This window comes from Cephus cinctus, unplaced genomic scaffold (genome assembly GCF_000341935.2).
Source record: "Cephus cinctus unplaced genomic scaffold, Ccin1 Ccin1_scaffold0215, whole genome shotgun sequence".
Lineage (NCBI taxonomy): Eukaryota > Metazoa > Arthropoda > Insecta > Hymenoptera > Cephidae > Cephus > Cephus cinctus.
In genome coordinates, this window is record NW_014332933.1 from 1,212,250 (window position 1) to 1,225,812 (window position 13,563).

Genomic DNA, 13,563 nt, shown 5'->3' on the forward strand with positions numbered 1-13,563 from the left:
CTAGTTGCAGTAAGGGTGGGTCGGTCCTCCTCGGAGAGATTGGGGGTCGGCATCCCAGTTAGAGGTTGTCGTTGTCCAAACCAGGAGTTTCCGGTTGCGGTTTGTCGTTTACTGGGCGAACGGGAAATTATGTCCCTGCGCGACTATCGTCGAATCAACTACCGTTAGGCATCGGGTGGATGAAGAGGGGTGGCTTTTCCTAAGGGGTAGCAATGCTAATTGCTTGCGGTTAATGACCTTAATTAAATGAACCGAGGAGAAGACTGGCAAAGAGGATTGTACCCCACCCACCCACTTCTCCCTCTTCCGGCCACCCTTGAAATTCGAGGGTGGGTGTCGAAAATGTCGTAACTTGGGACATTGTGATTAGCACCTAATTAAGGCACGTGACCCCCGTCAGGATTACAAGGGTCGGTCGTTTTACGAGATACGCGAGTAGTCTAGACCAGTTGTAACTCATTGAAAACTGTCCAGCCAGTTGGATATTTTCATTTGCGCAGTTGACCAAGGAGATTTTTTATTTCTATCCGGTAATTGTTCCAATTAACGTTGCACGAGGCGGCGACTAAGCCCGGAAGACTCGGTGCGACCCTCGGCTGCCTGGCCTGCCTGGAATTGTTAATCTGCGCGCGCATCCTGATGGTTTACTGGGGAATTGCATAATGCCTTATGCAACTTTTGATAGGACATGAAATTTGCCAGGAAATAAGGTGCGGTAGGCAAAGCTGATTTTTCTAGGCAATCTTTGGGATAGAAAATCATCCCCTGTAAGCTAAAGGAGGTTATGTCTCTCTCAGGTAGCACGGAAGCTGCAGTATGGTTAATAGATTGGAGAAACTGCAGGATGAAGTGTCGAGACTTCGTTTGAGTGAACTTAACCCGCTCGGTGGAATGAGGGTCGTGACAGGTTGGTGGAGGTTGTCGAAAAAGAAAGGGGATGAAATATATGGAGAAAGATGGGGGGAAAGGAAAGACAAAAAATGAATGTTTTTTTTTTTCTTTTATCAATATTCATTTCCCTTGATCGAAGCGTCAGGGCGACTTTTCTTCTCGGGCCTCGATCGATAAACGATCAGCATCGGGGTGTTATAACTTTTTACTTTGTTACGAAATTCTTTTTTTTTATATATCCGACTCTTTCATTTTCTCGCACCTTTTGTTTTTTATATGTTCGATTCGCTGCGCGTCAGTCCGATTTATAATATTCCCACATCAATCACCGGCGCCTGCCCACCCTCGCGCGTCAGATTCAGCAATCGTGGCCATTGCGAACTGCCAGGCAGTCAAATCTGCGAACTTTTTTTCGATCTTTCTTTTGTATCCACGGGTCACGTGATTGCTGCCGTTTTAATGGAGCTTCAGTCTATCTCCGTCTCTTTTTCTCTCTTTCGTTTCTGCTCCCCTCGGTGCGTCAGATCGTTTCAGTCGAAAATGAACTGTCGAATCGGTAGACGAAACGACGTCGGGAATCGAGGAAATTTTATCGTCCAAAGGTGGCGCCGTATAAGTAAGCCAACTCTCGTTAAGACTTCGTGTTAGCGTTAAATAACCGAAGGAACGTAAAAAGGCAGAATCGAAGCGCCGTTAAATGGCTGAACAAAATCTACGAATTCGAATCCTCCCGTAAAGTGCTCTTATACGGGGATTCGAGTGGTTGCCCTTGAGTCGATGATGAGAAAATCTCGACCTGAAGTTGAGTCGGGTATATCTGGAATTCCGATGGAATGATATAAAAAGGAGAGAAAGAAAGAGGATTTCGTGGAGAAAGAAAAGAACGAACTAAGGGAAAGAAGAATGGGGAAAAAGAGGATGAAAAAAAAAAGGGAATCGTGTGCCACTAGAAAATGATCGACTCTCATTGTGTCCATTGTCCTGATCATATTCGCTCGAACTCCCTTACGATTCACTTTGACGACATATCCGATTGAAAACGCCATTAAGCCATCGTTCCTTTCTGTCGTTTTCCTGGATCTCGTATAAAAAGAAAAAAGAGAGACGTCGTCCCTCGTAGCACCAAATTATTTTTCTCTTTCGCAAACACTTTTTTCTTTCCACACATAATCGCATACCATTCGCTTCCCCCTGAATTATTATTTTTGCCAAACGAGGGAACAGTCGAATTTCGGTGGGACACGGAATTCATGAAAACTCCAGCTGGAGCTTACTAAGGGTTTGTCATTCCTTAAATAAGTTAAGGACGCCAGATGTCACCGTTTCGAGCGATTTCATTATTGGAATTTCACGGAGTCGTTACACAAATTTTAAATCGACCCCCAATCAACCCTCTTACATCTCATTACGCTATCGGTCCCTGCCACGCTGATATTATATTCCAACCCTGTAGTCGGTATTACGAATTCTCTGACACGTAGAATAAAACAGGGTTACAAATTCAGGATGATCCCTGAAAAAAAAAGAAAAAAAAATTACCAGAAAGCCAGTCGCGGCAGTTGACGACACCCTTTGAAATTTTACATTACATCGTGGCCCAAAGCGATCGAGTAAAAGTTGCAGCCGATAATCAGCCAATCAAAGTTCATCCCCCGAAGACGTGCAAGATACTTCCTCTTGCCTTTACAGCACGGCCGAGTCGAGGGATAAGAAGGAACCTGCAGTCTCGGCCGATCCACTGGCTACCCTTATCCTCGCCACAACAACCCCCAGCAGTTCGAAATAAAAAAAAAAGGATTTTCTCGGGGTTGATTCCGTATTCATGGGAAGCACGGAAACGTGATACAAGGTTGTGGTTTCTTACCGTGTAACCTGGCCGAAGGTATGCCAACCACACGGCTTCAGAAATAGAGGCATATTGCTGCGGTTATTGAGATCTTATTGGATTCCTCTCCAAAGGTTCGAATTCCCACCCTTCGGGCAAGTCGTACCGGCGTAAGAACCACCGGCCGATCATCCCTTTGTTTCGCTTCCTTTCTACTCTCCTAACCTTCATCCCCCTGTTGAACTCTGACACGGGTATCTTAAAAAAAAATAAATAAAAATAAAAAACCACCTCGGATACATAAAACCCGTGTATCGATCTCTGACGTTCCTTTTTATCTTCAAATTTATGACGTGCTTCCCCTACCACGTGGAATTTTAGGCATTGACATCCTCAGAAAGATATGAATAAACTTTTTTTGCTGTAACCATGAATGATTTTTTTGAATTATTTAACACAGAGCGCGGTTGCATTTTGCATTTTATGGTCAAGCCATGGAAGGATAATGAAGGTTGACCTTTGACCCAAAGTCTGCATGCGCTTCCCTTAGCAAGAACTCAGCCAACGATCTTCCCCCTATGACCTTCTATTTTACCCTGAATGTATTTTTCCATATGTGCAACGATGACGCGTTAAAAAATATTAAAAACAAAAATGGTCCCTCCTGCAAAAATATCTGCATTCACGTCCGTCCCTGCACTGGAACTACAATGAAGTGGCGGTCATTAAGGCTGTTTTGAAATTGTTCTCAGGAGAGAAATGAAGTGAGAAATAATTTATGAGGAAAAATGGCGAATAGGCAAAAGTACATATAATAAATTGTAAAATAGCTAGTGGTTAAGTTCCTACTGTGGACAGCCACTAACGAGTCGCATTAGCTTAATAACTCGTTAGTAGCGCTTGTAGCCACTGGCAGGGAAACTAACTAGTGCAACTAATGCGTTAATTCAAGTTGATAGGTGTAAACTATTAATTATCCTTATCGTGACGGAAGAATGTACGCATGATGTCGCAATTACTTGGCTGCAATTATAAATAAACTGTGTACGCGTTGATCCAGACTCGTCTTACGCGAAATTTAAATAACTTCATAATTTACCTAAAGAATTTGGCAATATTTCGAATTCCTTGATATTTGAAATTCGCGCCCTTTTACCTCGTGAGATATTCCAGTTGTTAGTCTGGTTTATGCGGAAACAGGAAACCATGCAATCCTAATAGACATGCAGGACGTATGGAGTATATATGACTTATATAAACATAGTTATATAGGATATGTACCGTGAGAAAGACAGAGACAGATAGAGAGGTAGACGAGCAGATTGCATTGTTGGTTTAAGCATACAGGATTGGTCCAGGCATCCGCAAACTCTACAGGAGCTGGAAACAATGTTGACACATGATACAATAGGAAGTTTGATAAATATTTGGATAAATATTATCAGTATTTTTTTATCTTCATAATAACTCTAATCGTTGAGTCGGAAATCGCGAATATTCAATGGACCATTTTTTTTTATATAAAACCATGGAATTCAGACTTCCCTGAGTATTAGAGATACTATAGAATTTTTCGAAAAAAAAAAACAAAAAGTAATACAAGTCAAATAGGCAAAACCGCATTTCGATAGATTATACGAAACCATATCACTGTATGAAATTGGAACGATTAAAAAAATTTTGGTTCGTAATACAATTTTAGAAAATTCTCGAAAATCCAATAGGTTACTGTTAACAGTTGCAACTAACCTCAACTCGGGTATTAGTCGAAGGCAGTGAAATTGGAGCTAAAAAGCTATTGTCACTGACTCACGCTCATACGGTTTCGATCAGATCGAATTAAGGTTACGTTCACAGGAAACGAAAGCGATTGCGACGGAAATGGGTTACAGCTTCTCATAAATTGGTCCTAATCGAGGACAATGAGAGACGCCATTTGGGCGTAGCAGTTTTCCAATAAAATTGACCAGTCCAAAGCCCCCAGTGTACCCAACTGGTTACGGGTGTATATAGGATTGCCTGTCGCCAGGCTCATTTTCAAACAAGCCAGAACACTGATATCGGGTATCAATTATAACGAGTCCACTAGAAAATCCCTATGAAAAATGGCTCCGGCAGCTACTGTATATCAAGTTCAAAGTAATAACGAATTTCCATACTATCCCTCCGGACGCAAATGGCTGTTGGTCGGTATAGAGCGAAAAGGGTGAAAATTGTCAAATTTCTATATCCATACGATAAATTAACCTGTACGGGGTATAGTAAATTTTACTTGTTCAAGAGAGGATATTCCCAGTCAGAGACGCTGGTGCGGTTCTCCAACTGTTGGAATAATCTCTTCGTCTAAGACCAAAGTTTCCACATAGTTACAATGCAGTCGTAGACGACGACGGTTCCAGTTTATTTCTATAGTCGGTTCGCTGCCGGAAGAATAAAATATAACCGGGATTTTCCTTTCCTGCAGGATATTTCTGGTTTACCTACATACTGTACCGCGTATACCGATATGCTGGACCTCAGAGTTTTCAACTAGTGACGTAGCTATAGATTTTCAGAAAATAGCCAGGAAAAGTTGCTCGCTCCTGGAAACGAGAATGATGACGGCATACGCGGTTGGTTACATATGTATGTAAAGTGCAGCGACGTTATTCCAGAGGCGAGAATTCACGGCTTCCTCTCTTCCTGTGATCCCGAAAGGAAATTTCGAATAAGTATCTATATTTAATGGAATTTCGAAAAATATCAAAATCCTACCAGCACTCAAATTTAGGATCGGAGTTATTGAGGAATTTTACATGTAAATTGAGAGCAGACGTCTGCGTGAAATTGGCCGAAAATCATGTAAAGTGAAATGGAGAAGAGAGAGGGGGAGAGGGGAGGGATGGATGTTAAACTAAGACAGTCAATATAGAACAGACTGAGAAAGAGATGGAAACGGAATGGAAGAGAAAGAGATAGAGAAAAGCGACAATGTGAATTTTTCAGACGAACTCTGTCCCGGCTCACGTTTGGTAGTTTCACGTAAAATGGCCCATTTGTCATAGCACAACAAGAGAATGGGTCAGGGCCGGAGAGCCGCGTAAAGAGTAACGTTGTAGCGCTGCTTTATGTGTGGAAGACCAAGTGTGACAGGAGAAAAACGTGGCAGCCATAATCCGAGGAATTACCACACGTTAAGCTTTCCGGCCAAGTAATCCCTCCTCCTCCTCCCCCCTCCCCCCTCCCTCCCACATTTCCTATTTTCTAGTTTTTCACCGTTTCTTTACTTCCCAACAGTAAATACACAGTCTGCTTGTCCTCTCGTTCTCTCTTTTGCTTCCTCTTTTACTCATTCCCTACTTTCTGATACTTTTCCTTCGATTTTATTTCTCTTCCTTTTTGTTCCCTTATATTACTTTTTTCCCCCAATTTTCTCGATTTCCTCAATTCTCCAAGGACTTATCGCAACGACTTTTACACGATTTCTGAGGTTTATAGTATATGTCTCTACGTAGTGTTATCGCATAGCCATACGGTTGGGACTCGATAAAAAGGAAAAACAATGAGAAGAACCACATTTACACGTGTGTGTGTATATATATATATATAGATCTGGGAAAAACTCTGGTTCGGTGAAACTTGCGAAAATGTCCCATCGGCCAGGACTGTTATCGCATCCTAAAAACTTGGAGGATCGTAGCGAGAAAAGTTAGACAAACGTTAGATATACGAATAGAGGTCCCTTTATACTTTTTACAGATTTTTCGCGAATGTAAGTAATTTAGCGAAATTGCAGGAATCGATCCTCGCAATTTTGCGTTTTTTTTTTTTGCCCTGGGAAGACGTTACCGTACAAATGTATTATTACGACCGAACAATTTTGCCAATAAAATATACAAAATTTTTCCAATACACCCGACTGTGCATCCGAATTAATTTCTTCTTGTCTCGGGCATCCGTGACTGAATCACCGTTAAAGATTCTTGGCTCGATTAATTAACTCTTTAATAGAATTATAATTATTCATAGCTGCAATCCCAAGATTTAACATTAGTTCCGAAACTGTCGTTGGCAATTGAAATTATTCCGTCCCACCCCCAGCATCGTTCTTATCTACCTAGTGATATCTCCTATCTTCCTTCCCACCTAAAGCCTACAGCAGCTTCCATCTCCCATCTTGAAAATCTTCAACATTTAAATCACTTTTCTCTATGCTACAGAAACTTTTCCATTTAATACCAGTTTAATACTTAATACTTGCAGGCAATACGGATTGCGAAGACTGAGAAAGCTAAAGGGAAGCAAATGCCCTTTTTCCCTACAGTGGCAACGGAGTCGATGAGATGTTAATAAAAAAAAAATTCAAATTTGATCGATCAAGTTTTTTCGTCTCGATAAGATAAGTTATAATAATTCATACATTTTGAAGAAAAAAAATTATTAAAAAAATTACCTCAAGCATCGGACGAAATCAACGGCGGATAAATAAGGTACAGAGAAGAGAGTTAAGAGAAAATAAAAGTTACGGCGAACGGGTTTTCTCTCCCCGATGCGTTTCACGTGCCGTTCAAAGTTTCTTGCGTAATGAAGGCCGAGTCTCGGCCGCTCGGAAAATTTTCCGGTAAACTCAGGACACGCAAGAGCCCAAGCTCCCAGCCGTGTAAAAGCTACCCGAGAGTAAAGTTACTTTCAGGCAGTTTCTTCCCGGTGCCTCGTATGCTGGACTTCGTGGCTGCTTTCATCAGTAAAACGACCTCGTGCGCGTCTGACCTCACGAGGCATCTACTACTTCTTCTTGGCCGGGAGATCCCGTGGCATAACCTAACCTAACGATGGGGCAAATTCATGCAGGATATACATGTTATATTAAACGGAGTTGCGAAAAGTCCAAAAATACAGGTTATACATAAAAAATAAAGCGACCGTTGTAGACGATCGATCCTAACTGGACAAAATTTAAATGACCCTTTACGTGATAGAAATACATTAATTAACGCCAGGTCTTCCGAGCTCCCCAGCATCCCTGGAGGAGGATCACCATCACCATGGCAATCCCATAAGTCTTTCGACGCGGAAATATCGACGGTCCTGGACCAGAAGTATACCTAACTCTAATTAATTTGGTTCCAGGACCCTCAGCGAATTCTAATCAGTGAATTAAAGTGAATGAGATTATCTCTCACGAGGCTAACAATATATTATACTTTGGACCTAGGGAAATAAGAGACAAGTTCATCGTGATCAGGCGATGCTATAGCTTTCTCGAAAGCTTGAATGCACCTATTTTTAAACGAACACTTGGATACGAATCTTTCAAGAGTGAAAATATACCCCAGTCACCCCTTGCGCCCCTCCTTTCATTGGCAACCCTTACGCCAAGGGATCCACCTTGGCGCTAATCTCAGATAGCTCTTTGCATACGTCATTGAAGAGACGTCGAAAGATCAAAGCAGCTATCAGGACGATCGCCCTGAGGTTCTAGGTTACTGGCACGAGGGTCTCCGGGTATTTACGAATGCGGCCGAGTTCTTACGGAAAGACACGAAAGAGCAGGGAACATCCAGTGTCCGTATGGTAAACAGCTGGAGGCGTTTGAGAGGATTACTTTGGAGATAGCTGTATGTATATTGTATGAGGCTGAAATGTATTTTCCTGACCAGAGGGCGAAGTCAAAGAGAGAAGGTCGAAGGAAGTATTAAAAAAAAAAAAAAAAAAAAATTTGAAATCTCCGACCGAGATTCCTCGCGGCATCGTCCAACTAATTCAAGAGGAATTTTACGTGGGAGCTGAGAATCGTTTGGCCCTCTTGACAAGACCCAGGACAAACGGACGCCCCTGATCGAGGCGTCGTCTCCGGCGTCGGTATCCCTTTTAGTAGCGAGCCCCATTACGCAGTCCTTGACATCGGCCTCCAGATGCACTCCATCAGCAGCATCGATCAGCAATTAGCAAATGAGTGTGCTCTGGCACTCGAGGACAGGGGGGCTAAGAAAAGGGTAGTCTCCCATGGAAATGCAGATCTTGCGCCAGCCAGATCTAAGCGACCCCAACCCAACCCTAACCTCCGCGCTATGCACCCCACACACTCGCCTTTCTTTTCTCTCGCGAAAAGCACTCTTGGCACTCTATAGGTTGCTCTCTCTCTCTCTCTCTCTCTCTCTCTCTCTCTCTCTCTCTCTCTCTCTCTTTCTCTCTCTCTGAGCTTGCTCCTCGCCCGGAGGAAGTATTGGCGAAAGTCGAACTGTGAGAAGCTTGGGAAGAGATTTTCGATTTTTGCCAAGTTTTATATGCACCTCCTCTTAATGGCTTTCCTGGATATCGAGTGGATGCTGACTTGGGAAAAATCTCATAGCCACTCGTGTATTCTTCCAAGGACTATCTTTGGACTTGCGTCACGTATCTTTGATATCGGAATGTACATGCGCGAATCGGGAATATATTGAATGTCTCTCTCTATCTCTCGATCCGCATCTCTCTGTCTCCTTAACAGCTGCTCTACAGCAGCAGTAACTAGTAATATTGGGAATAAACTTTGTTCCTTATTAGATGATAACATTTTTTTTCAAAATCCAACCCAAAATGCCATTGGGCTTTGTATGTCTCTGCAACTAAAAATCCTTTGAATCTTTCTTTTTGTTGCTCGGTTCACTTCTGATGTCTGATATTTTTCTTTTTCTTCTTTGAATTTTCAGGTGCGATATTCACTCATGACCAAAAGGATAGCAGTATCGAGCTGGCGTTCAAGTACGCAGTCTCCAGGATCAACAGGGAAAAGATTATACTGCCCAAGACTACGTTGCATTACGACGTCCAATACGTCCCCAAAGATGATTCGTTTCACGCATCCAAAAAGGGTGAGTTACTCGTTATCACGTATCGCGTTAAACGGAAGCAGATTTAACCCTTGCAAGGACGCTCTTTGGGGAGGATAATTTTTTGTTAATTAAAATAACATTAGACATAAAGGTTAAAAATAATTATTGCACATATCTACGAAACGACAAAACCTAAGACTGACAATAGACGTATTAATAATGGAGAAATACAGATTTTCCTTCTACCGTGATGAATTTCGGAATTTTTTTTTTTTTTTCAATAATTTTATTTCCACCCTGATATTATATAGTATATTAGTATAGTATATTAACCCTGATAGTATATTAACTCGTTACGTCTTTCAGAGCCCACGTAATGTCCAAGAACGTGTGTGGAAATCCCCATCTGTAAAATCTCTAGGCCGTTACCATGGGGATGTTAGGAGTTAAAAGATAAAGACGCGGAATAGGATAGGAGAGATCGGGAGTGTGAGAGAGAGAGAGAGAGAGAGAGAGAGAGAGAGAGAGAGAGAGAGAGGGCGAATTTCCAGAGCAAAAGGTTTCCGTGCGATTAACTCATCCTGGAACGATTTTTCGGGAAACTCCCTCCTACCCTTCATTTTCATCCCTCTGCAATCTCACTTCTCTTTTCTCTCAGCATCCCACCAAGAATACTCTCGAATGGCACGCCGATATCTACTTGGAACTTTTAACCTTTCTTTTTCGTCTTTTCTTCTTTTTCTTCTATTTTTTTCTCCTTTTCTTTACTCTATTTCTTACGCTTCACGTGCCAGGGAAAGACCCACCCTGTTTTAAAAGGCTGAAGCTAAAAGTCCAAATGGAGCGTCAGAATATTATAAGGGTGGATATGGCGACCACCATGGAAATTCCTGAGTTACAACCCCTAGTCATGATGTGTTTATCATTTGCCACGATCACGTGATACCCGTATTGCAGAATTGAAAAAAATTTCTAATTAAAAAAAAAAGTCTTATTGAAATAATCCGGTAAAAGACCGATCCAGACAAAAGGACTAATTAGCGATCAGTATCATTCCCACGTGTAAAATTACCATAAAGTAAACGTCGAGTTAAGGGCGATTAATTAAAATGTAAATTTACGTATAACGATCCGGGGATAGCTATGTAAATGGCGTTAAATACTCCGAAAAGTAATCAAGGCTGATAACAGCAATAACTCGATGACTCCGAGTGCCAATAAGGAAGTCCCGGGGAGAAGTAGAAATAGCCTGTTCGTAGCCAGACTTGTACGGGATGTGAGTACAGTGGAGGACGGTGCTAGGGGCCATTAGGGAAGGACAGGAGATCAGGGAAAGGAAGAAAGGTGAAAGGGTAGCGAGACGCGGGGCTAGTGGAAAACCGAGTGAGTGGCGAAAGGGGAAAAGGGGGTTGTGGAAGGAAGAGAATAAAAGTGAAGTGGCAATAGTCGGCATCGAATTCCTTGAACTCTATTTGCCACTCTCTTTCGAAAGCACATACTATACATCTAATGCCCAACAGCTGCGACCTACAACCTACAACCTCTACTGTGTGTATACGTAGGTACGTAAACCCGATAAAATTCAATATCAACGTTAATTCGACGCGCTCGAGTCTTTTCGGCTGACGGGATGCTGCACGGTAACTGATAAACGATAAAAGAGAGTATCAACGTGTACAACAAATACAAAAATGACATTTAAGAGGATTTACCTCGCTCGGTCGTATACGCTATAGGATAGTAGGTGGTGTAAAAAGATAAATTAAAAAAAAATCAACTTCACCCTCGTTTTTTATTTTATTTTTTATTTTTTTTTTGTTTCTCTTTCATCAGACTTCTTTTTTCGTCGCTCGTTTGACTTTCGTCGTCGTAAATTTTCATTCTCATCGGCAATTAGTTACGAGCGATTATCCCAGGGCACGCGGCCAAGAAACCTGCGGATGTCCATACTCCTTCGCGAAAAATAAGGGATGAAAAAAAAAATAGAAAAAGGGGTGGACTGGGGTCGAGTGGAAGAAAGGAACGGTCGAAAGGATCTCGTCTTACGGTTCTCGTCCTGATTTTTCTGCTCTTTTTCCATCCACTAAATTTTACGTCTGCTCTCTTTATCTTACTACCCGAGACCATTCTAGGCTTTACCTATCTTGGCTGCCAAAAACAGAGATCTCTGCCGGAAGTTAAATTCGAAAAATCATCCGGTGCTCGACCATGGTCCAACTTTCTTTTGCCGATTGACGAAATTAAATAAATTTGACAAAACCCCGAAATAACGCGACAGTCCGAATCGTGGAGGTGATGGGGAAGAAAAAAAAAAAAGGTTTCACTCGGAAGCACGTAGCGACCATTTTTTGGTATCTCTGAAATTTCCGATAATCGACGGGCGGGCAGGAATTTTATTTTGTATTGAAATGGGAAACAGGAAGTTTTGGACGGGCAACGATTTCCAAGGATACAGATATTAGATACTGCTTTACATAGAGACAGCATTTCCTGTTGCTGGCCCTGGGCCCATCTCGTCACTATAAAACCTTATCAGGGGTTGGCTCCTCCGGCTTTTTGATTTTACGGTTATATTCGGGAGTGAGGTGGCGGGGCAGGACCTATCTGTACGAAACATAGGCGCGCGATAGTCACTCAGGAATGAGGGTCCTGGAAAATCAGGACACCAGAGACTGTAGTCCCCCATTACAAAAGGATCATAAAAAGTACTCGCTCCGCCCGAAGTATAATACCTGGAATACATGGTCAGAGTGGGAACAATTAAAGAAATGGGTATAATGAGATGGCCCTTGGAACGAGATGACCTTTGAACTTTAGGACCGTCATTAAAGTAAAAGAAAAATATTCTGGAATCATTGCAGAGTTCAACAGGGCGAATTAAATACGTGCTATTTCGTCCTGATGATTCTGTCGGTAAAAAAAGAAATCTGCAGTACCACGCAAATCCAGGAAACGTACGATAAACGAAAATTGTATATTTTACGAAAAAATATATATCCTGCCAAGCATAATACACTCGGACTAAAACTGTCGGTATCTACAGGTACTTCCGAAATTTCCACGTCGTCCTTATTCCCCGTGTAAATAACCAAAAGCGACTAGAGGCTGTTTCACCCTGAAAATGGTTACCGTCATACAGTTTCGAAGTATTGCTGATAGACAGAGTCCCGCATAAGGAGAGCATTGTCGTCGCGACGTCGATGCCTCGTTGAGACGAGGACGTGACGTCATCCCGCGTGCTCGAGGAGCCCACTTCACGTTTGTCCCCGATCCGTAAGAGTGGCCCAGTAGAGAGGTCCGGGTCTTCAGGATCCTCGATCCCCCGAGTCGAGTCTGAAAACGCGAGAGAATCGACAGTCGAAATTCAATCGAGTGGAGCATCCCCTCGCCTAGTCAGACAAACTAGAACAGTACGTTGCATAGCGCAGTAGGCATGGTATAAGACGCAGGAAAGATGCAGAGGCACAAGGTACGTAACGGAAAGGTAGAGAAAATCCGAGCCAAGGAGGCTAAAGTAGAGAAGGCCTGTGAAGAATCAGACCGAAGCCATAAGCCTGTTTCAGGGAGGATTTGCGAAAGCTCTTTGTGAATTTCATTTTTTTCTTGGCCACCCCGTATCATATATAACGCAGTTGCCGTATTGAATATTTCATGGTTGTTATTTTGAACGGTCTCTTTGTCGCCGTTTCTTCAAGAGACTTTTAACACCCCTTGTACAAGGGTTGGAAAATCTTGTCTGTAAAACTGAAAAAACATATAGCACCATAACCTCGGAGATTTTCGGTATATTTATTCATCCTCGAATTAAATGCGAAAGTTAAATAGCTTTGAGGGTTTTCGAGTAAAAGAACTTTCCTTTGGCCACCCTCTGACTCTCTTCCATCTACGGTTTCCCTCGTAAGTGACCTAAGGAAAACACGCCCGAGGGTTAGTGAAATTTTGCACGAGGCAAGATGGATTTTAAAAAATGTTAATTACCGAGGGTTTTCTCTCTGCTTAGTTAAAGAGAGGTTGGTGGAGTTTCTCTTATTTTTTCTCGCCCCCCCCCCCCCC

At 42.4% G+C, this 13,563-nt stretch overlaps 1 protein-coding gene across 10 annotated transcripts in view; it reads left to right on the forward strand.

Annotated features, from left to right (window-relative positions):
• The window catches only part of LOC107265412 (glutamate receptor ionotropic, kainate 2), a 71,318-nt gene that overhangs the window by 19,382 nt on the left and 38,373 nt on the right, over window positions 1-13,563 (forward strand). For all 10 annotated transcript variants that reach the window (XR_001537199.2, XM_025082611.1, XM_015734853.2 and 7 more), the window contains exon 3: window positions 9,388-9,549. Coding sequence is in view for 9 of the 10 variants with exons in the window: in XM_025082611.1 (XP_024938379.1) it covers window positions 9,388-9,549 (162 nt within the window). In the remaining variant the exon portion in view is untranslated. The remainder of the gene's footprint in view (window positions 1-9,387; window positions 9,550-13,563) is intronic.